General features: G+C 38.6%; 1 protein-coding gene across 7 annotated transcripts in view; it reads right to left on the minus strand.

Annotated features, from left to right (window-relative positions):
• KIAA1549L (KIAA1549 like) overlaps positions 1 to 24,251 on the minus strand; it is a 131,602-nt gene that overhangs the window by 41,844 nt on the left and 65,507 nt on the right. For all 7 annotated transcript variants that reach the window (XM_065065347.1, XM_065065344.1, XM_065065346.1 and 4 more), the window contains exons 6-13: positions 24,093 to 24,226; positions 21,544 to 21,706; positions 18,510 to 18,569; positions 16,793 to 16,944; positions 15,202 to 15,373; positions 11,677 to 11,840; positions 5,214 to 5,404; positions 1,273 to 1,400 (exon numbers count right to left, since the gene is read on the minus strand). In XM_065065347.1, coding sequence (XP_064921419.1) covers positions 1,273 to 1,400; positions 5,214 to 5,404; positions 11,677 to 11,840; positions 15,202 to 15,373; positions 16,793 to 16,944; positions 18,510 to 18,569; positions 21,544 to 21,706; positions 24,093 to 24,226 — 1,164 coding nt within the window. The remainder of the gene's footprint in view (positions 1 to 1,272; positions 1,401 to 5,213; positions 5,405 to 11,676; positions 11,841 to 15,201; positions 15,374 to 16,792; positions 16,945 to 18,509; positions 18,570 to 21,543; positions 21,707 to 24,092; positions 24,227 to 24,251) is intronic.

Consider the following 24,251-nt stretch of genomic DNA (forward strand, 5'->3'; position numbering starts at 1 on the left):
AACTTGCAAATGTGCATAAATCTCAATGAAGCTGATTTTAAAATGAAGTGCTACAGTTATATCAATTATGTGGTCCCCACAAGATACGGTGCATTATGGCACATGAATGGAAAGAACAGAGGACACTTAAGCACAGTATGACTTTGCTGTCCAGAACAGACCACCTCTGGTGCTTTGTATCTGTTTCTATATCGCTCTGTATTCCTGCTAAAGCAGCAAAGCCTTTGTGTGACATTTTGGTATTAGGCATCATGATCATCAAGAGATGCCACGATGTGATACCAGGGTTGCCATCAGAATGCTCCAGAGAGATTACTCAGGTGATTTACTGGAGGAAGGAGAAGAGATCAACACTAGGATTTTCTCTTTACCCAAGTCCTTCTATCCACATTCACATTTTTAACAAAGAAGAATTATGGGCTTGTGTACACGACAAAATCTGATGACAGCACGTACAATTTAATTACCTCCCTTTAGAGGGAAGTGATGAAATGGTTCAGCCAATGTGCTTTCTATTCACATGTAAAATATAGCTATAGAAGCAAAGCTATAACTCAGGAGAAATAAGGAGAGACACAGACAAAACAAAAGCGAGGAAGAAAGGGAATTGCGTTCCACTCTCTTCAGATGTTCTGGTACATCTCAAGTCACAAGGTCACCACCATCAACCAAGGGCTGGTAAAAAACATCTAGTTTAACATCCCGTGTGCATCAGAAAAAGCTGTCAGGAGGTGTCAATAACAAAAAGGTATGATGAAGATGATAAGAGATGAACAGTAAAGTTCCGATGTCTCTCACTTTCTGAAATTAATTTCTACCTAATTAATTCATCTTCATCATATCTGGGCCAGCTCAGCAACAGCAGTAATGGAAATTAATATCTTAGGGCTCTACGCAAAAAAATAAACCCCTTAAAAATACTTCAACAGTAATGGAAATGAGTATCTTAGGGCTCTACACAGAAAAAGGAAAAGCTGTAAACCCTGTCCACCTACTACACAGCATCATGGCTTCATTACTTTACTAGTACTGAAAAAGAATAAAAAAGAAGAAAAAAAAAAGAAAGAAAGAAACTTTGCAAAGGCCCACACAAAGCATAAACATCACACTGTTTTGTGCAAGGTTGAGAAATGGTTGCAGCAATAAAGGGAAAATAAAAAAGCTACAAACAGAAAATGCCCAAGTACTGTTGAAGGCATAGGAAGATGGTGCCTGCGTGGGTACAGCTACAGGGGCGACCACAAGCAGTTTTCATTAAGAAACACTTCTCACCGTTTCTTTTCCTTCCTTCGTCTTTTGTCACTTTTTGCGGTGCCATTACTTTCTGGAGGGAGCTCCGGCTGGAGCTGGGCTTTCCCGACCCGTTGCTGATGATGGAGCCGTTCTGACTCGGGGACCGGCTGCAAGTAACCATAGCAACAAGGGAGGCTGTGAGCTCTTCCTGATAAACCTCCTTTCAAGGTTATTCCATTCACACAGTTTGCATCACTGAGTTTTCAAGTCTGATTTTGTACCAAAAGGAGACAGAATACAAACTGCACACAGAAACACAGTAAAGGCAGGAACAGGGTGATGGTTGGAGAACACAACTTCTCAATTAGCTCAGGGCTGATGGGCGTCTTAGCAGCATGGAAAGCAAACAACATCAAAATGCACAACACCCACAATGACAGAAGCAGCACTGCAGAGGACAAAAAAATCCTGTTATTTATTCAGTGTCATTTATACAGCTAAAATAAAGCAGCCCTTTGTTTTTATTTATATATGGCTAAAGTAATTCCTTTATTATTTATCCTGCATTTACACTCAACTGTTCTGTCAGCCACAATGCAAAATTCACTCACATTGCATGTACACACACACAACGTGATGAGAAAATTCTCCTTTTCCTTTTTGCCCATAACCTGGCTTAACCAGCACCATTGTTTGCTGAAACTCTTAAGAAAATGCTTGTTTTACTCAGCCATTGCATATCCTTGCCCTGAAACTGGTCCCTGAGAGAGGAGGGCAGAGTAGAACCCCTGTGAGTGTTCAGTCCCAACAAGGAGCAATAAATAAATGAGCAGTGTAACTCCAGGCTGCACTGGGAGCAAGCTCTTCTTTTTGGGGTGGGTAAATTACTCAAATCCTAATGCACAAGTTGGGAAAAACAGACCAAAGTAGAAAACGTTAAATTTGGTGCTACTCCACATCCAGATGCAGTGTCATGTTGTTTCTACATGTGAAACTTGCCACAATGGGAATGCAAACTATCTACAGGACCTGTACAGTTACTTATGCACCTATCTGCAAGCTATCAATAAATTGTCATGGCAAACAACACCATAATGTAAAGAGCTTACATCAGAGGGATAAAGGGGGAAAAAAAAGACTCAGTCACAAGGACTTCCATTTACAGAGAACAAAAATCAAATCAAGTTCTATTCCTGTCACAATGGCTTTATATCCAGAAACCAATACTGAAGCAAAACAACTGTAAAAAGCATTCCAGAAATTTTTGCAAATACTATATTTCAAGCTTGAAACATTCATTTACCTGCAGTTCTGCCCACCCTGTCTGGTATAACCTGAAAGCATCTACTGTGGTCAGAACAGGAAGGGAGAAGTTATAAGAAAGGTAATTCTTATGGACTCTGTTTTGAAAATTGCTTAGGTGGAAATATATATATATATATAAAAATATATATAAAAAGATAAATATATAAATATATATATATAAAAAATAATATATATAATAATCTCAGCCCAGTAAAAAAAATTCATACAGGGACAGACCAACACCTGAAGGAAATATGTTCCACTTGGGAACAAGGAAAAGAAGCAAGCATGGATAACTTGCACCGTGATTTCTGCTGCCTCTAATCTAAATATTCATCCTTTTAAGTCATCATCGTATTATTAACTGTGAAGTTTCCTCCAGTGGTAATATCAGAGAAGATATTCTGATCAATTACCAGCCACTTCTAGAAGTCTGATTTAAATCGACCTTTCCAGGCTGCAAAGTAGCCTGGATGAAAGAACACATACATAAAGGTCAAGAAATATTTCTTCATCTTCAGAAGCTATTAAATTCCATCCCCAGGCACAGCTCCTGGGAATGAAAAAAGACTAAAATTCTGCATGTTCTCACTTACTCAAGTAATCACCCTGAAGGATGCAAAACTAATTCTTAGTTATTTGCATAGAAAGGCACCAAGGTTCAAGACATTTGATAATAATTTTCCTGTGAATTTCTGGATGAAGCTGGCTTATCGACATTTGTTTAAAACTGTGCAGATTAAATAGAGGGGGATTTCTGCACTCATTCAAATGACTGAGTGAAGTGCTTCATCGCTTTTGTTAGAGGATTAATTAATATGGGTGGTTTACATTTTTTGTGTGTATTTAGACATGGCTTTCAGGATGCTTCAAAACATTTTAAAGAACAGTTCCAGCAAAGACTTAACCTGTGGTAGCCCAGAACCAGCAACCACAGCCAGTGTCATGGTCATCTTCCATTTGTCATTTAATCGGAGGATGGAAGACTCCACAAGGGAAAAATGCTGTTTCGTTCACACGGACTGTATAATCTGATTCCAATTTTTCAAGTGATTTATGGTGTGAACAACACATTGCTGACAGTAAAGGGCATAATAACAGTTTATGCCCAAAGCTAGCAAAGAAATCTCAGGAACCAGGGGAGTTTTCAGCTGACTTACTCTTCTCTGTCTATTGGTACTCCCTGCGGACAGCTCTCTCTGTATTCCAAGTGATTTACTACACAACCAGAGAAGTATGCCAAACGAGACACCAGCTCAGGATCCTCCTGTTTCCAGTTTTCTGTAGGGAAAACCTCAACTTCTGTCCAATGGAGAGGTCTATCCCCATGAAGAGCAGCAGCACCAGGTCCTCCAGCCCTGTGCCACATGGGGTGACACCTTCCAGTGCGGGACCTCCTGTGGCTGCAGATCCCTTCAGTGCCTCCTGTAATTGCCTACAGCAATATTGTGCAAAGTCTTCCAAGCTTTTCCACCACTCCAAAGGGGCAAATATCACTGTGCATTGACAAGTACGAGACAAGGTGACAACTATGAACATTTGATTTTCTACAGAATTTCTCTTCACTACCCAGATACTTAGCTTTTATGCCATCAGGTTCCTTCAGGAAGCAAGGACTGAACTAGACAGCGACCCAGACTCTCAGGCCGTTGAACTAGACAACAGCTGTCATCTCTATTCAGGCTGTTAACTGAATGGTTTTATTTTCCTCTGCTCCCTTCAGTATCATTCTTTAGCAATAAAGAATTAATGGTCTTCCACTCTAAATTAATTTCAAGGAGAGTGGATCAAGGAAAAATGGACTTGACACATGCAAAACAGCTAGGATGAAGGGATAATCTGTTTTCCTTCCCTGAGATGAAGAGAAGAAATAATGACATTCAGATATTCTGATGATAATTGAGGGTAGTAGACGTGAGGTAAAATCTCCTAATGGGAAAGGTAGCAAAGTACAGATTGCCTGAAGAGGCTGTGATCATCCCACCACTGGAACAGTTCAAAAAAAGGTAGATAAAGTTGAGTTAGTGGTGTATTTGACCCTGCAGTGGATAAGAGGAAGAGCCAGATAGCTTCCTGGGGACCTTCTCATCGGTGATCCTACAACCCTGTAGACTTACTATGAAGAAACTGCAAACCAGAGACACTTTACCCTAGACACTGATGTTATCTAGTCTATTCTTACACTCTCAAACACTTTGACCTGCTGTAGATGCTTTGGATCTAGAGGTTTTCCATAATACCGTGTATGTTTATGGTTTTCCCTTCTGCTAATGAAGACATTGGGTCTGATTCTGGAGTGACAGTCTATAAGTGGAGCTTCCAGTGGCTGAGGTCCCATCTTTTGGTTCATTTGAGAAGTGATCAGTGTTCGTGCTCCAGATACCATGTTTCATTTGGGTTCATCCCTTGTAACAAAACCAGCATTCACAGGAGAGCCTTTTACTTATAGGCCTTTTACTTCACAGATTGCACATGTGTAAAGGAAGTCTTCACTTTATCTTGTATTTTGCAGCAATCTCACACATCCAGTGCAGACGAGTGTTATGCCAAGAATATATCATGGACGAACCATCTGCCACATGCAGAGCCGTGGTGCCAAACCTTACAGGTTTTTCCTAAGCAACCAGCAGTGCGTACCCCATTCCACCCCTGTATGGAAACATGCCAGTTCCTACCTTTTCCTTGTTTCATTGGACTGGGCAGTTTTGATGGTGCTCCCATCCTGAGTAATTTCTCTCTCCTGGGAAGCAGGAGCATCTCTAACTGGAAGTGGAAGTACAACAGTCTCCTGAGTTACAGGTAAAACCTCATCTTCAGCTCCCTGCTGACCTAGGTGTTGCTTGGCATAGTCAAAGCCTTGTACTGGCTGCAAAAAAAGTGAGAGGAAAAAAAAAGATTTCCAGCATGTGTCATATATTGAAGTGGAAATTTTATATTAACATAAAGTTTTCCACTACCCCTTAACTTCTTTAATTACATAAACAACGGGTAAAAAAATATGCATATTGCCATTTGAACGCCCAACAAAGCAATTTTCTGATGAGATCTCCATTCCACATATTTCAAACATGATTAGTTAGTATAATGTTGATCTTGGCTAACCTTTCTTACTTCTGCCATAGCACCCCCAGAAATTCCTTTAATGGACAATGAATACATGGAGGAATAAAATAGGAGGAAGAAAAATAAGCCCATACAGAAAGCAGAAAACTTTCTATATAAAACAAGTCTTGTGTTTCCGAAGAGGGTGGTGGGAGTAATTTATTCCAAATCAAGAAAAAGCAAAAAAAGGCACACATAAAAGCTTCATGGGCGACATTTTCCAGAAAAATATCTTTTTCAGATCATTGAAATTTTATTTCCCCTGGCTTGCCAGTTGCCTACTGGGTAGGTTGTTATTGACTTCACTTGTTTCTCTCGGGAAGTAGCATTTGCAAGATCCTTGCAGCGAGGCAGCCCAGGGCCATGTGGTGCCCGGGCTCTCCTGCCCCAAAGTCTGCACACGCTTTCCCTGCTGCCTCTGCAAGGAACAAGCAGAACTGACACATGGCTTCTGGGTAAAGCACCCACCGAAAGGTCGATTCTCTTAACAGAAAACTAAAGCATTTAAGTAAAACTTCAGTTTACTAACTGAATTTTCCATTGAAAAAAAAAAAAAAAAAAAAAGAAAAAGAAGAAAAACTAATCACTCACAGAAAAAAAAGAACACATAACACAAAAAATGTTCTTGCTACACTAAATTGAATTAATTGATCAAAAACTGGAAAGATGCTCTTCCTGAAGTAGAATGACTATTAACAGAATGCTAAAAAAGGATCATAAAACACACCATAGGTGATTTTAACCCTCAAATATATTTCAGGAAACACATCATAGACAGATAGTACCTGAATAGTCTCTCTTGGGTTCCTGTCATGTTGCCATTGAATATTTTAGTTCCAGAAGAAAAACAGCTGGATGAAAAAAAATTTGCTGATGGCGCAGGAAAAGGATGAGCTCTGCAAAATACATTTTCTCTTGTTCTGTCTCTTCCTAAATCTGGGCTATAGCTATAGAAACAAATAAATTTCATAGACAATCTCAGTCTGAAAAAAAAGGGGCTATTTTCTGTTTTTTAAACCAAAACAAAACATGCTTTTTGTTTATGGGGATCTATATTGCATTCCTAATCTCCTGTTTGAACTGAGGCTGATGATTTGTGATGTGCTCATGTACTTCAGTATTCCTCTGGTAAGTGCATTAAGGAGACATTAACTGGGCTAATGCTGATTTGGGAAAGCAGGCGTCTCTGCACATTACCACAATAGAACTTGCAATATATCAGAAAAATGCCAATTCACCATCACCACCCCATAGCAAGTCATGACGATATCGCCCTTACAGCCTCCTGCTTGCCCTCCTCCCAAGGCAGGGTACCACAAAAGCATCCACCAAATTAGCTGTGAAGGGAGGAAATTAAGAAGGGGAAGGGAATGGAGAAGGGGGAAACAGAAGCTCTGAGAAGGACAGCTAGGAAGAACTACTGCACACCATCCTAGACAGTAATATTTTTAACCAAAATAATATTTTCCAACCTTGTTATCTATATTAACTGCTAGTCAAGACCATGCTAGTTATTCTGCAAAAAAGGCAACAAAAGGGAATAGCTAATTAAATCAGTTATTTCTCCCTCCATGTCTTTGAAAGAGAAGTTACAACTTATACTTCATACCTTATTTAAAAAAGAATAATAATAAAAACCAAACAAAACTAAATCAGAAGCAGCAAAACATGAGAATTTCTACAGAAATCTGCAGAGTCCCAGCCTGGATCTGCCAATGGAAGACAAAGGAGAAAATGAAGAATTATTTTAATCTGAGTTGTACTTACCACCATGTCTAGCAACAAATTGCATTAAAAGAAGAGCTGAAAAAGCCATCCTCATCAGCAGACATATTGCGTTAAATAAAATTTGATCTTGGAACCCTGCTCTGTAAAAGCCCACAGGAGCAGATGGCTTTACCACCCCTGAAGGGAACTGGCAAGACTAAATCATGATCAGGCACTGCTGAAGCACTGCAGGCAGAGATGTCCAATACGGCCACAATACTGAGAAAGACCGAGGGACTGAGATTTGAATGTTGCTTAGGAAATAATAAATGAATTATGATACCATTAAATTACATTGTCTGGCAAAGGGCAGACTGAATCCAGGGAGTTGTTTCTGGGACGTTTTTCCTTGTAATGATCACAAAAAAAGAAAAAGAAAAAAAAAAAAAGGATGATTGTCCCCTCCCCCCTACATATATACCCAGGTACACAGTTTCTCTAATCTTCTTTTTTTTTTCCTGCCCTTTATCAAATTGATAGAGGTTGTTTTCTCATGGCCTGCAGTATTTGCTTTTGTTTCTGGGTCTTAGACTGTAGATCTTATCTTTGTTTACTTAAAGCTTATTCTTTCCTGCTCTAAAAGAAAGGTGACAAATCAGATTACAGCCTTAAAAAAAGCATGCTGTGATTTAGAAAGCAAGAGAGGTAAAAGCTAACATCTACTCAAAACCTCAAAGTAAAAACAGTTGCTCAAACTAAAATCAGCATTGAAAGAACATTAAAATAAATTCCCATCAGAATTTCACCAATTCAAATTTATACTTCTTTTAATTTGACAACTGGAGAGCCAATTGAAAAAACATGGTAACAGTCCCTTTTCCCTGCAACTCAGTCTAGATGTCCCTGACTGCTAAGGCAATTCAGAACAGCAACACTCCCTAAGGAAGATACTACGAACTGCACTTCATATGAGAGGTCATTTTTTAAACTTCATTTATTTAGCCTTCAGTCTATTACAACAATAAAAGTCATTCCTAAATTACCAATCACAGGCAGCAATCCTGCTGTTCTGCTACATCACTTCCCCCAGCTACAGAAGGATATTTAGCGCTAAATGTTCCGTTCATTCATTACCCCTCCATGCTGCGTTCACGCTTCCAAAGCTGCTGGCAGGGGACGCGGCAGCAGCTCCTGCTCCCCCGGGAGCCATCGGGCTGCAGCGAGGAACAGGCAGCTCCACTCCGACAGCCCCTTGAAACAGGACTTTTGAAATCCAGACACATAAAACGGCACCACTGAAAACAAAACCGGCTGAAACCCAAGGTTGCGGGTATCCCGTAATAGTCTCTTTTCTACTCTATACAGTTTGCTGGGTACGCAGAAGGTATCAAAAAGCTGCTCTGGTGATTGAACACCAAATCTCAGATGCACAGAAACAAAATATTGAAGCTGCTGCTTAAACTAAAAAAAAAAAAATCACTCTGCTGTGACTCCACAGAACAGATTCAGCATTAATCAAGCAGTCTCAGGCACTTTTCTAAGCCATGAAATGTAATATACTCATTTTAAATGTGATATAGATATGTGTTCATCAGCTATTTGTATTGCCAAACTGCATGACAAGTAGCAGTTACAGTTTTAGTAATTACCACTATTCCTGATATTTCTTACACTGGATTTAAAAAACAAAACTAAAACTGTTCCTTTCAAAATGACCTTATTTCATTATCTTCCCAAAATTCATGTCTTAGTCTTATTCTAAGTAAAGACATTGAAATCAGGAATGTTAAAACCAGTTTATTCCCAAGCCTGCTGCAGAATTTATCTTCCACAGTCCATAAAGCAGCGTATACCCTAAACTAGACCTGGCCGAACCATTTTGATGGAGCCATCATTGTGAAACTAAGCAGAAATCAATTGAGCTTTCATTTTTAAATGCTTAATTTTTTATATAATGAATTCAATTGAATTTTATGGAGTCTCAAAAAATACCTGAAAGGGGAAATGCACTCTAGAAGTGAACTCGTGCATTCCAGCTGCAAATGTGAGCAAGTCTGCAGGAAAATCTCCTGAAACAAGCGTAGTGCAGATGCTTGGAACTCAGCACTAATTGTTTTGCTCTGCACATCCAGCTCCTGTCTGACCACATTGACTGCTGATGCAAACATAATCCCACTGAATAGATTTCAACCTGACCACATATTTTACAGCCTGATTGAAACTGGTTTCTCAGGAGAAGTAAAAATTCAACTTTCTCTTCCTTTTTGGAATGACAATTATGGATTAAAACACTAAAATACTTTCAAGTTTTTTTCTGTGCTGTACCTTCAACCAGCAGTGTTGTGGGGCTTTTTTCAAATAGCAACTTTCTTCAGCTGTAAAGTATCCCATAACAATGTCCAGCTCAAAACAATGCACAGATTTAGTCTCATTTTGTCCCTTAGCTAGAACTAAGATTACATACAAGAAGAATCAAATGGTGCATAGTATTTGCAACAGCCTGTAATAAAGCATGATTTGCACTTCAGAGGTTCCAATATATGATATCAGTGCAGTGGTATTAATTTTTGTTTGTGTTTGTTATTCTGCTTGTTTCTCTTTTGCAAATAACAGTAGATAAATAGATGGGCATACTGGAAACAAAATGGAAATGTCTTTTCACATCATTTTTGATACAAATGTCTTTTTTCCAGCTGGCACCAGCTGCACCCATCTGCAACTAACCTCAGATGAGGAGAAAAGAGCTGTCATATGCAGCATGCCTTCCTTCAACTCTCCCTCCAATCTACATTTTTCAGCAGAAGCAACAGAGCTGAAATCACAATAATCCTGCTGTCTGCAGCATTAAGAAATGAAAGAAAAAATGTATCATTTCAATCCCATGCCAATGGAGAAGAACAAAGCCAGCTCGAAGGGCGAAGGAACAGTATGACTTACACATGGGTTCTATAGGCTGAAAACTAACTTTGGGTGGCCCTGTTTAAGAGCCATTTCATAGCAGTATTGGGAAGGCAGATGATACCAGAAAGTCAGCAAAAAGACTCCTTAACACTGTTTTGAAAGTGTTAAAAAGCCAGCACTTTTATTGCAGCGCGCTGGATGCTCATTCTTCTAGTCATGTGTGCGCATGACTCGCACTTCTTGGAGTTTTATTACACGCACCAATTGCACATTCGTTTATTTCTACCATTTAGTTCATGCGTTAAACATAACTTATTTACATAATCCCGCCCTTTGTCAAAAGTCCATCTTTGGTATTCAAGGGTCTTCATCAGGCGTCTCTAGTGGCCCCTGATGGTCTTTGCAGCCTGGTTGGCTTCTTGACCTAATTTCTTGAGCATGCATGTTTTCTTTTTGTGCTACTACACAGCAAAAGTCACGTAGCTCGCTCTTCATTTAGTGGAACATTCTGCTTTCCTAGCTTGCAAACCAAGGACATCCCGCTTTGCCTCAAGTCCAGTCTCTATATAGATATTGTTTCTGTATTAAGTTCCTGTTACATTAGGCCTAGTCTTGTTACATTAGACCTAGGGTTTTCTAAAAGACTTTTGTTCCTCTTATCACAGACTTTTTTCGCTATGGAAACAAATCAGTATTCTGTGGCATTTTTCTGTTAGAGACAGAGAAGGAAACTGGAAACACTTGATTTGAGGAAAAAAAAAAAACAACAACTTGTAACTGATATGGGTTAGTAACTTCAAGGAAAATATAATTGTTTGAGCCCAGTGAACAACATCCACAAATAAATTAGAAAGTTCAAAATCTCTAAAAGAAAAATAGCAGTGGGAGAAATTTTCTGAAAAAAAATAAAATAATGTATTTTCTGCATTAGCAGCTGGGTTAAGAACTTCTGGTTTGGACCAGGTCTGAACCGCTGCCAAAGCCCAGAGCTTCAGCCATGGACACCTGGAGCAGGTAGGAGCAGCTCAGGCTGTGGGTTTCAGAATGAGGTCCTACAGGAGATGTGCTGCTGGCAAGACCTAAAGGTGATAGTCCCTTTCCCCAACTTCATGAAGGAAACAACTACCCTGAGTAAATCCTACTCAGCCCTAATGGCTCAGTGCCTTACATGATTGTGTAATGGTTTTTCAGTCACTGCTACCTACGTGGCAAGGGATGAGCTGCAAAGGAAGCTGATGAGCCCTAAGTAAAACAGAAAGGTAATTGCTGTGACCAGTGGTATCAAGGACAAAGAAGAAGCGTGAAGATCCAGCCTGTGAATAATAACTATTTCAATTCCAAACATCCTTCAACTACATCTAGCAGAGAAACACAGTTAAAACCTCAGAAAGCAAATGAATGTCTTGGGTCTGGAGATGGGTCACTCACTTTAGCTCTCTGAGGCAGGTTCATCATGGTGTCTGGTTTGAAGTCGTTCTTGTTCTTTCTGCAGAGAACCGCTGTGATGATGATGATGATGACTGTAACCACAGCAATGGGAGCCAGCACCGCTGCAATGATCCACAGGTTGTTTGGGGGGTTCTTCACCACAGCTACAGAAAATTGCAAACCAACATTTATAAGTTTTACTGTGCAAAGACAAAATTTAAATTGCTTCCAACACAGTCTTCAACTGTCTCAATATAACAATGAGTATCAAAGGATGTTAGTAATTTAGTTATACCTTCATATTCCTTAAGTGAAAAAAATGAATCAGCAACACTGTTCAATTCACAAATCCCTGGGCTCTATTCTCTTACTTATTATAGTCAGCTGCAAAATATTTATAGCCAGCTACAAAAGCAGCCATCAACACCGAAGTCAAGCTAGATACCATGTTAGATATCACTCCAATGGCTCATTTATAGAATAAACAAACAAGGTGCAAGTGATACATCCTGAATTTTTCAAACACCAAAACAGCTTACAATAAGGCAACATATGTGTTAGAAGTATACACATGGAGTCCACACCTGATGTCAGCAGCAAGAGAAAACTGGCAGAGCTTTCAAAAACAATGAAGTTAAGCATGCTAATCATTATTATTGATATTAATATAGAGCAATAAGAAAACACTTCTCTTCTGCTCTAGAAATACTTTATCATAGTTAAGGACAAAATAAATCCATCATTTCTGAAGGAGGGGAAATATGAGGTTGGAAAGAGCTACTTGCAGATGTATTAATAAGGGCACTAGGAAAAGGGTACATTTCAGAAATGCAGTGGTGCCAAAAGCTTTCAGTTTCCATTTGATCAGAATAAAGTCTCCTCATATGAATCTTCAACTTGTACATACATAAGAGATCTTTCTGTGACAAATCCCTAGTTCTCTCATTCCATTTCTTTCTAGAAAAAATACACCACATAATCTCATAATGCTGAATTTTGGTTTAGTGAAATATTTTGTGGGCTTCCTTATGCTATATCTATTTATTTTCCTACGCCACTGGTTGCTGACGTGGACAGGCAACTGCGAGAATCCCAGCGTAAAGCAGCCTTTCCTATTTCCCAGGGGACTAGTGCTTTCAAATGTCATTGAGCTTATTAGCTGTCAGAGGCACTCAGCATCTCTTAGAATCAGACTTCAAACACGTACCGTCTTGTTCAGCAGCGGTTATGAGAGCCAGCTGAAAGTCTGCTTGAGTCTCATTACTTTGTAGACCTACAACTTTTTGCAAGGGCAATGTAGTTTGTTGGGTGATGTAGGAACATCACTATTAGGTACGTATCTTCTGCACTTGCATAATTCTAACTTACTGACTCTGAATACATAGTCTGTGAGTTAAAGTGCTGTGGAGAAGGAAAGTGTATCTGAATTTTATCAGATAACAGTAATTTTAAATTATAGACTGCTGTTGTGGAAGCAGCAAACAATTGGTGATAAATCATAATTATTCTTTCTAGGTGACCTTATGGCTACTAAGACAGACACTTAGGAATCCTGGTTTATATCTTTAATTCAATTACCAGCTTCCAATGTGACCTTGATTAAGTCAATCCACAGTTCATTCAACAGAATAAGACTTCAGTGGATTTTGAAGCAAGCCTTTCATTTTGCTACAACTGAGTCCCTTGCTTATAAAACAGGAACATCCGTATTTTTTTTATTATTCGTCTGTCTTGTCTAACCAGACTATGAGTTCCTGAGGGCAGACGTCTTTTCTTACTGCATTTTGGTACAGAACTTTTTATTCACCTAAGAGGGAAGTTATAATGAGTAAAAATTAAGCGCACACAAATTATTTTCTTTGGGAATACAAAGACAGCCTACAAATACTATGTCCAGAATGAAAGAAATTATTTTATTCTGTAATAAGGTATAAAGATAGAACTATCTCCTACATTTCAAACACTCTAGATTCTGAATCTCAGTTACCTGGGGTCATAATTTCAATTTCTGTATATTCTCTTCTTACAATAGTCTGTGCTTATTTGACTTGTATGAAAATCTACAGATGAATAAGGCTGCCTTATGAGACCATGGAAGTACAAAGTTAAATCATGAGCAAGAGGTTTCACATAATTACCTAAATACTCATATAAATCACAAAGCAGCACAAAGAGCTCAGAATTGCTGTATGTTATCTATAGCTGCTTTGGTAAAAATTACATTAACGAAATATTATCATGGAAAACAAAGTTGTTCAGAATTTAAATGCTGGGCTTTGTGGAAGCAGGAATGGAGTTCCCTGGCTTCAGTCCAGTTAAGGTCAGAAACACACCAGGATCAGATCAAGGCACAGGTACAGTATGTAGTGCAGTCTCTGAAAATGGCATCATACTTTAGTCTTCTAACTCAGTCATATGTTTATGGGATGATATGTAAATTACTTATTACAGTGGTTCCTTCTTTTTCTGTCACTATTACATGTAATTATTTCAATATCACTGCTCTTTCAGGCAGAAACAATGTCACCAGGGAGTCCCATTTTATATGCTGTTTAGCCGGTGAGTAGATCCAGTACTGAAACCCACCACATAATTTTTATTCCATCTGGATAAATACCTAAGCAAAGTGGAGAGATTCAGTTAGCTAAAGGCATAAATTCATACAGTAAGCTGTTATTGCACAAAAAACCCTCCAAGCTCCACCACAGACAGGTTTATGACCGTAGGTCAACTATACAGGAATACAAACAAACAAACAACAACAACACAAACCAACCTGTGCCCACAGTCAGTAACTGACACAATTCAAACTGCGAAAATCTCAAAACTGAGAAATTCAAAACCACTTCTTCAAAACCACTTTATTTTTCAAGAATGGATTACTTTTTTGGCCGTGTTATTCTACCATATCTTGAATCTGAAAAGTGTCCATACACATCAGTAGTTCTGCACAACTTTTCTGATTTGTGTCTAAACAATAGCTTTAACAATCACATGGTTCTTGGTGAAAATAATTATTTTTAAAATATAACCCTTCAATATAGAAAGAATATATGTTATTATGAACAAGTCAAAAATATGGGACATCTTGATAGTCCCTACATACAGTTCCATTTTACTTTAGGTCAAGTTATTTGAATGGCAATTTAGCCCCATCAGTCATTAGCCTGTGGTGCCATGGTTTTGTTAGCATCAGAATTAATTCTGACTTTACAGTTCCATGAAGTTGTTCAGCTCATAGAACTCTATGTGCAAAATTAGTTGTACAATAGAGTTTACAGTGATTGGCTAAATAAAAGTTGGTATATAGCTTTGATTTTCTATGATAAAAGATTAATCTGTCTTCCATATGAAAAAGAGCAGCCTGACTTTAGCAGCTGCTCAAAAGTCCAGCAGAAATTTCCCTGTGTGATCAATGGAGGATTCCCACACCCACACTGGTGTTCTCACAAACAAACAAACAAATAAATACTATAAATAAATAAAGCAGAGATTTAAAAAAAATTTTTAAAAATCAACTCTTACGATCAGCTTGAACTTGAATAACATAACCCAGTGTCAAGGCCATCCGCTGGGAGTCAACAGTACTCAAAATTTTGGCAGCTGCAGTGCCCAGCAAAGGTTTCCCGTTGTATAATGTATAGTATGTCAGTTCAGCTGGCTCCTTGGGTCCTGGAATGCGCTGGATTTTTACCATCTTTCAGCAAAATAAAAAAAAAAAAAAGAGAGAAAGAGAAATAAGATCTGTTTGTATTATACTATTATACAATGTATCAGAAGCTACTTGAAGGCTGTGCACAGAGGGAGCTCCTTCAAGACCCTATACAAGCATAAGCTCCATGCAAATATTCTTACAGGATCAGGGCTTCCTCTCTTCATAGCCTAGGCTATTAAGATTAGTGAGGACTGACTGCTTTCTTAATAATTTTTAAACGTAATCCTAAGGTAAAAACCTATACTAAGAAAAGCGTGCAGTAAAAATGAGGAGAGGATCAAATGTTTGGACATTACAGTTCTCTGTAAAGAGGGAATTCTTAAAATCTCTCAAAATTGAAAATCATACTTTGCTGGCATATTGCAGTTGAAAAATTCTCTCACATTTTGCCTGTATACTCATTGTTTTTGATCCCAGGCTGACAATAAAGAGAACCACGTTTTTACCATTTAGTTCTGCAGAACACTAGCAGAATTTTTACATTGTACCTCCATCTTTCCCAAGAGTAGATGAAGTGTCAAATACCTCTAATGATGAGATGCAAAAGGAGTTTTGTGTATTATGTTATAGAGTAAGATATGTCAAGTTCTCATGGAAAATTTTACAAAGGTTCACACTTTTGACAAGTAAAAGCACATTTCTTGTTTTAAATTCTTTCAGTGGGAAAACACAAAGAATTGTGGGCAAATGAGAAAACTAGCAATTTGGTTTTATATCTCACAACAAACAATTCGTGAAAATCATCATGTAATTGAAAAAAAAAGGTCAATAAGTTCTTGTGCAATTTTTGAAGACAGATCCTCTTTGAACACCCAATAACTGGCATCAGTTGGCTAAATTAGTGAGAAACAAAATAAGATCATTTTAAAAAACTGAATGGGAAGTGTTGGCAAATAAGAGAAAGATGATTAATAAATTACTCAGGACTGAAATCTCTACTTCATAATGTGATATGTGGCCACATGGTTTGATGACTAACCCTGTACACACGTTTTCCAACAAAAAGAAAAAACAAGTTCTAGCTTTAGTAAGTTAACTGAATAGTGAAAGAGCTAAGAAACTTCTTTTAATTTAAGAACAAAGCCCCAGAAATCTTCATTATGCTGAGTACATTGAAATATATACATTGACCTCATCAACTTAGCAACCAAAGAGAAAATATTTATTAACACTAATTACCTAAGATGAGAGGCAGACAAACATGGGTGACTTCAGAAAAATAAACCCATTAGTAATGCCACGCATTTTGCACTCACTGCTGGGGTTTTAACAACAACAAAATAAAAAGATAGAAAATCTCAACCCATTTACACAGTTCTGCAGACAACTGAGGCAGGACACATGCAAACAAATCCCTTTTTTCAACACATATCTAGGTGCAACCGATGTCGCGTTGACCACCTGCACAGTGTAGCTGCCCACAGTGGTGGCACGTCTGAACCGTCGTCCTTGCTGATGAGACATCATGAAGAGTGGGGCCAAACGCTGCTCCATTAGTCTTGCAAAGCTCTGGTTGTTCAGCCCCAGTAATGCAATATCAACCCCTTGAATAACTGTGGGAATGGAGAAAAATCACAGATCAGCACATTTTAGATAGACAGATTAAGTAAGTAATGTGGTCTGCAAGACAGTTTGGGACAGGGGTATACTAACTAGCTTAAAAGGAAAATAACTGGACGCTGTTAACCCCCCGCTCAGTAATTCCCAATGGTTTATAACATGCTTCTAGTTCAGCCCCTGCACGGTTCTTCTCAGATAATGTCAACCATGTTTCAGAGAATAAAACCCTCCCAAAATTTTCTTATGCCTTCGGTTTACCAAAATGGCTCTCGGAAGCACCTAATCTATGATCTTCAACATAGAAAGTAAAAAACTATCAAAGTTGTCTGTTTTTATACTTATCACCAGATGCACCTGTTAACTAAATAACAGGTTTTCATCCAGTAGTTTTGAAATCTGAAGTCAGAATTTTGTACAAGTCTGTTTGAAACAAAACACTACATGTATGAGAGCACTCAAAGCTAATAAACATTTCCTAAATAAAAATTAATGTAAAATTAAAAGACACTGAATTTACATGAAGTTCAAATAAGTGATATTGTGTGCTAATTTAGCTCATACAAATGTATGGGCTTTCAATAGTATTTAAAAAAAATCTTTTGGGATCACCATGAGATTTTTGAAAAGGGTGTTTCCATTGTAATACCAATAACACTCCACTATAGAAAGTGCACAAAGGTCAGAAATGGCACATCAGGTTCGTGAAGTCCAAAGGGGGGGAGCTCACTCCCTTCAGAGGATAATAATTTCACATATACTTATTTTTAATCTCAAAATCTCTCTCTCAGGTACTGAATCACACCAGCTTTTGGAAGCAGAGTGTAGAATTTAATCTCTTTCATGTCAGGCTCCTTTTCTTTTTTTCTCCCGAGCATTAAACAATTCCAGGTATAGACAAACTGATTAGAAAGGCTTTGGTATCAAGTCACTCAAAGATGTCTGGGGAAAAGTGTCTCTTTCTTGCCCAGTTATCACTTCTAAAGTCAAAATGATTGTCAATGAGAATCTGATACCAGTGAAATAACTGGTAAAACAAGTATTTTGAAGCCTAACAGCATTCTCTGCACCTCCTTTTACATCAAAAGAAAGTTATGTGCTTAATTCTTCAGGTGAAATATGCAAATATTTCTGGATCCAGCCAGAGTCAGCAAATCAGAACTTCCTTGGTTTAACACACCACCTTTCTTTCTAGATTATGTCTACAAGCCTCTTTTGTTTTCAGATTTAAATCCAAGTCCTAGAAAATTAAAATAATTTTTTTAAAGTCTATTTGTGTTTTAAAACTGATAAGATAATGCTACTCTCAGGAGTGATTTAACTAAAGTGGCACAAATTCTAAGGCTGGTGTTGGACACAGGAGACACCTCTATTCAAGATGACAAATCACAGTAATGCTCCAAAGTAGCTTTGAATACATTTGCCCAGTTTAACGTAACAGGAAGGTTCACTGGGCAGCCACTATTTTTCTGTAAAATTACTGCACCAATGTGTTTATATAATCACACACTAAAAATTATTATCTGAAGTCTGTAGAGAAGAGAAGGAGATAAAATAGTACCTGTTATCACCCAGTAGTCTCTAGTTGACTCTGAAACATCAAGGTTTGGATACTCCAAAGCTTTAAAATAAAAGTTGAAATTATGTCATAATATTCCAACATCCTACACTTTATATGTCCCAAAACTATTTGGTTAACCAGACACCGATAAATAAAATTGAACTATGGGTCAGGAGGAAACCTAGAGGCATAATTTTCAGGATTACAATTTCTCTTCTGTCTGAAAAAGGACATCAAAAGCGCTGCCATACAAAGTAGAACATATATTTCCTGTCACCAAAATATTGGCTGGTACACTGTCTGGGGCAAAGCCAAGGATTGCCCATTACTGAAAATGATATGCAATGTGCATGTGTCTGTTATATACATTTCTGCTGCTTTCTCTCTGTGAGTAATCTCCTGGGGAAAACAAGGTGACATTCTATGGTGATGCTGTGATTGAATCCTTACTTAACCTAGACCACCATTTCAACCTAAAATAATATTAAAATAAACCAGGATCAGATTCCACCAATCACAGAGTGCATTCCACATGAATTACAAATGAGATTCACAAAACTGTGAACACATCTTAAGTGTGGTATTGTCACTCTCTCACTGTGCACCATTTAATTACTACCATTGGTGTTTACACCCGTGAGAAAGTGATGCTTGCCATTTTGATGCTCTTTGTTAGCTTTTCCGTCTCCAAAGTGCATTAGGCTGTAAAGTTCAATATGCTGCTAATTCATTATACAGCTCAGCATTTCTTCCAATAGATTTATGCAACACGGAAAGCATTAATACTTGGAACTTAATTCAGAAAATATCCGTGTTTTGCATGTTGATACACTGCTATTGAGTTACCTTGATTTATAAACTCCAAAGTGGCTTGGAACAGTAAACATAGTAAAGGATCTGGTTACACACAGTAACTGCTTTTGAGGAGGTGTCCTGCGCTGTGCGTTTCCATCACAGACTGCAGAGGCTCTGGAGGAGCCGCCGGAGTCTACTGGGAAATAACATGCTCTGAGAACAGCAGCGATATTTGTTTGATAAACTGAAACGACTGCACTGCCACATGAATGAGCATCAAACACTTCTCAAAGTAAACATTTTCTCAAGACTCTCTACCCGTCTGAAGCCATAAATATGACACGCACATCAAGTTCATGAGCTTACAGCATACCTGCTGTGTGGGGAATAAAACCAAGAACTCCAGAATGAAATATAAGCTATTAGTAGCTAAAGACTTTATCAGGTCAGTTCATCATGTGCAGGGATCAGCAGACAACCGCAATACCACACGAGACTCTTACTGTGTGACAAATGCCTTCCACAGCTCCCGTCTACCAAGCACACTCCTGTACCGTCTTTGCGAGAAGCACCATTGTCCTTTTCCCACACAACATGCCTATTTGGGAGGCCAAAAGCTCAAGCCAAGTGCAGTCACCATCATTAAAACCAGCTCAGGCTTTGTCTTTGAGCTCCTGGATGCCCCATGAAGATGAGTCCTCCACATGGGGCGCTCTTGTGACAGGCTCACCCCTCAGTCACAGCAAGGAAAGAGCCTGTCTGATGATGAAAGGTCCACATCCCTCTCCAGGTGTCTGTGCACACCATTTGCCACTGGCCTCCCTCCACCTCCCCTGTGGAAAGACCCGATGAAAATGCAGGCCTGCCCTGAGACATCGCTCACCCTGTGATGGAAGGTCTGATTTAAAAGCACACACCAATGCAGTGCTCATCATCTGGCAGTTTCACCTATTTGTTTGCAAGTATCTGATTCAGACAGGTAATGTCTCAAGAACAGACCCTCTCTCTTTTTCAAGAATTTGCATGATCACCAGAGCTATAATACTTGTGATTCCTGAACCATTTACCCCCCAGACAACCCATTGTGCAAGTAACTGATGAAGAATAGCACAAGGTAATTGCTCTGCTGCTGGGCTGTTTGCAAATAAGATGGATTGACAAAAAAAGGTAACTTGTGTTTTCCCCAGTGCTTGCTTTCCAGCATCCTGATTCTGCTTTTTCTTAGAATCAGAAAGTGAACAAGCACATTAATAATTTTGCTTAAAGCTGAAAATCCACTCAGTTCTGTAGTCTGATCATAAAGACATATTTGGCTCCATTCTTAAGTGCCAAATTATTTCAGTTCTTGTGAAATGAAAAATTATTAACTACTCCATCACTGGTTTAGCCTTATGAATGAGCTTGATAGTTACCAGAAGCTTAACCAGAACTGGTGTTTGTGCACAGTATTTCAAATTTAACAAGCATCTCATGAAGATTAACATACAGTGAGATCAGCTGAAACCTGTTCTTCCTTAACCAGAGTCCATCACTATGTATCGATGTACCTACCATGTCCAAATCTCCTCTCACTTTCAGTGAACACTGATCTTCAGTGAAGAGATAATCCAGCTCCACAGTGAGCTTAATGTCACATACCAAGTTTAACAAGCAGATTAAACAGAAATCCCCATAATAAAAAAATTACCATGCAGTCAGAGAGCATACATGTCACATAGACTGCTCAGACACACAGCTTTCTCTCACTCTCTGTACCTCTGACTCCTCAAAACAATTGGAACTCAAGCAAATTATTGACGCTAAAGTTCTTAGACCACATTTTAAACTGAGGGCCAAGTTCAGCAAATGCTGAGTCTTCCACTGGAGTAAAGGGCTATGCTGAAGATGAACTTCACGTGCTGCACTAGGTTTTCCTAAAATGGAGAACTGGGCACGTTCTGTGTTTTGTTTTATATAAAACTACAAATTTAGTTTATTTGGAACCTGGCACATGCCTTTTTTTCATTTATGACAGCATACATGCATTTTTCTCAACTATCTGCCAGTGTGTCTAGCAGCCAAAGCAAACACTGAAACCAGAAATCCCACCCACCTAATCCCACCCATTTTAAAAAAGTTCAAAAGTAATCAGCAAACACAGCTACAATCTGTGAGCTTGACAACAAAGCTTATGGCACTTGCAAAACAGAAGTCCAGTACTGGTTAATCTTGAGCTGTGTGCTGGGAAGCACGTACTTACATTCTGCAATGGTGAGAGGTGGGTAGGTCAGGTAGAAACCCACCAGCTCAGCTGACAGTTGATTAAGAAGGTTGCTGGAAATAGTGCCATTTAGAGTTGTGCTTTGATTGTTCACTACATAAAACAGAGTGACAGCTTGGGAGACATTGGAGGTGTTCAAAATCTGAAACAAAGGTAAAGAAATAAGTTGTAGCTGTGTTTCATCTCAGTTTAAAACACAACGAAAAAACCAATCAAACTAGAGAAATGTTAGCTCAAGCGATGAATTATATACAGCTCACTTAACATGATTGTGTAAAACTTTACTTGTCTGATACTTTAATTCCTACCTCATCACACAGAGTTACTGGAGGGCAGCAGTAGGCAGAAAAAAGTGGGCTGCAAATACTTTTCCCTGATTTTACCAGGAAATGTAAGGTGAGGAAGAGGATGCTTATCAACAAAACTGTCCAATGTTTGATGCAGAAGAATTAGGCCTGTATGTCTTGCTCTCTTTCTGCCTTCCTAGTGCAGTTTTCTAGACATATGCCTTTTCCATATGAAATAAAGGGATATCATGTCTCTTCTGTTCCTGGCATCATACGATTACCTGCTGTCATCCCCACTTCAGCTCTTTGACAGTCTCTTTCTGAGCCCAAATCTTTCTGAGCCCAAATGACTGCATTTAAGGACAAATTCTATTTAGCAACTGCTGGATCAGATCCTTAAACACCAGTTTTCTGCGGGAAGCAGAGAGGCAAAGGTGGGGCAGGAATGGAAAAAATATGTTTTCTCAGAAGTCTCATGCCATAGGACAAGAGGGATGTTTTTTGGCAACTGATGCTATAGGTAGAACCAACAGCATTCAGGAATGTTATTTAAATACCCCATTTTTATTATTTGGATCACTAAGTAAAAACATAAAATAAGGTATAATGAAAGCATCAGAAGAAGAGTTCAAGGTCAGACCAAAGGTCTGCTTAGCTGACGTCCACTTACAAGCAGCCAAGAGCAGATGGTTGGACAATGAGCACAAGCCAAGAGGAGAGGACTCTCTTCCACAGTGTAAGGTTAGACCACAGCTATGGCCTGAGCCATAGATGATATGATGGGGTTTAAAAACGTTTGATGACTTCTTGTTCTATAAGTTTAGCCAATTGCTTTTTTCCAGTTAACTCTGGAAATCCTAAAGATTTTATTACCCACTGTGTGAAAGGATTCTTCTTTTTATTTAAACCTGAGTAGTTCTGTTATGGGAAACTCCATACAATCACTCCTGATTCACTACACCACTTGTGGTTGGAGAGCCACAGCAAATTTAATTTCTCTTTGTGTGGAAGTTGTTTCATGCCTTTTACCCATCTTGCTGTCCTTCCCTCTACTCTTGCAGTGCAGCAACGCCTTTTCTGAATCGGTTCCATCTGCTCCAGAACTTGCCCTCCATTTGTAATTCATCTAAAACTCTCATATTATTTCCTGTTGCACTGATATAGTCCTTTGCAAGGTACCAAAATAATTTCAGAACAAATTATCATGAAGATCACACCCTTGAGCCCCTTCCTTCTGTTTATATCTTACCTCCAAGACCTTCATTCCATCACTTCCTAAGTTGGCAATGCCCACAAAAACCACAACTACTACCTTCTTGTAGAGCTCTTTACAAAATTGCCTAGATGCTTTGTAAGATCTAGCATTTCTGCCTGAGCAAATTAGACACCATGAAGTTCCTTGCAGCGTCACAGACACAGCTATTGAAAAGCTTAATAATCACTTTACCTACTGCAGTAGGTCACCTCTTGTCATGCAGTTTTCTGCCCCTTTGAGCTCCTCCAGTTTGAGCACAAGCTCACAAGAGGCAATGCCAAAGTAACTAAGCAGAGCCCTGATGACCAATATTCTCCTTCTGGTAAGCCACATACAAAATATTCTGAGGAGCACAGGTCTATACATAGAGTTTTATGTTAACTCAAATACATATCATAATATCACCCTGAGGATAACTTCTTTATTCCTGAAGTATTGCACAGAGCATAAGGGTGTTGGCCCACTATACATATAAAGGTCTGCAAAAATCAGGCCCTTAACAGTGATTTTGGATCTGTATAGAACTGGAACATACACACCAAAAAAAAAACATACCAAAACAGAAAAACACACACAGCACAACATCTATATATTTTAATAGTTCAGATCTTACAAACAGCTATGCATGTCACTGTCTTTATACCTGAATAGCCTCACTGAAAGCAAATAATGTATCAAAATAACATATGCAGGAAAAATATGCATTTTTCAAGAATATTTTATGTAATTTTATTTGAATTACAGTTAAATTACTTAACTTCAAAGAGTAAAATTCAAATTCATTAAAATAACAGTAACAGCCTTCTATAAATCATGTGTTTAAAAGTCTTCCTGCAATAAACAAAACACCCTTATTTCAGATGAAAGCATAAACTTAATTCCATAGTGGCTTATCAGAGATATCATGTTGAAATACAAGCATGCACATAAGAAAGAATAACCCAGAGAGTTTTGCAACAGGCACTGGCAAAGCACCAACAATGTACCTGAACTGTTAAGTTGTTGCTGGTATTTAAGACCTTTCTTTCAGCATCCTGAAATGCTCTCTGTAATCGTTGCTCCATGGTCTGAACAAACTTGCATGACTGTATATTGTCTGTTTGACCCACAAACTGCAGCTCTGGAAAAGGAACAACTTATTTGTA

Source organism: Columba livia, chromosome 5 (genome assembly GCF_036013475.1).
Source record: "Columba livia isolate bColLiv1 breed racing homer chromosome 5, bColLiv1.pat.W.v2, whole genome shotgun sequence".
In the NCBI taxonomy this organism is placed as follows: Eukaryota; Metazoa; Chordata; class Aves; order Columbiformes; family Columbidae; genus Columba; species Columba livia.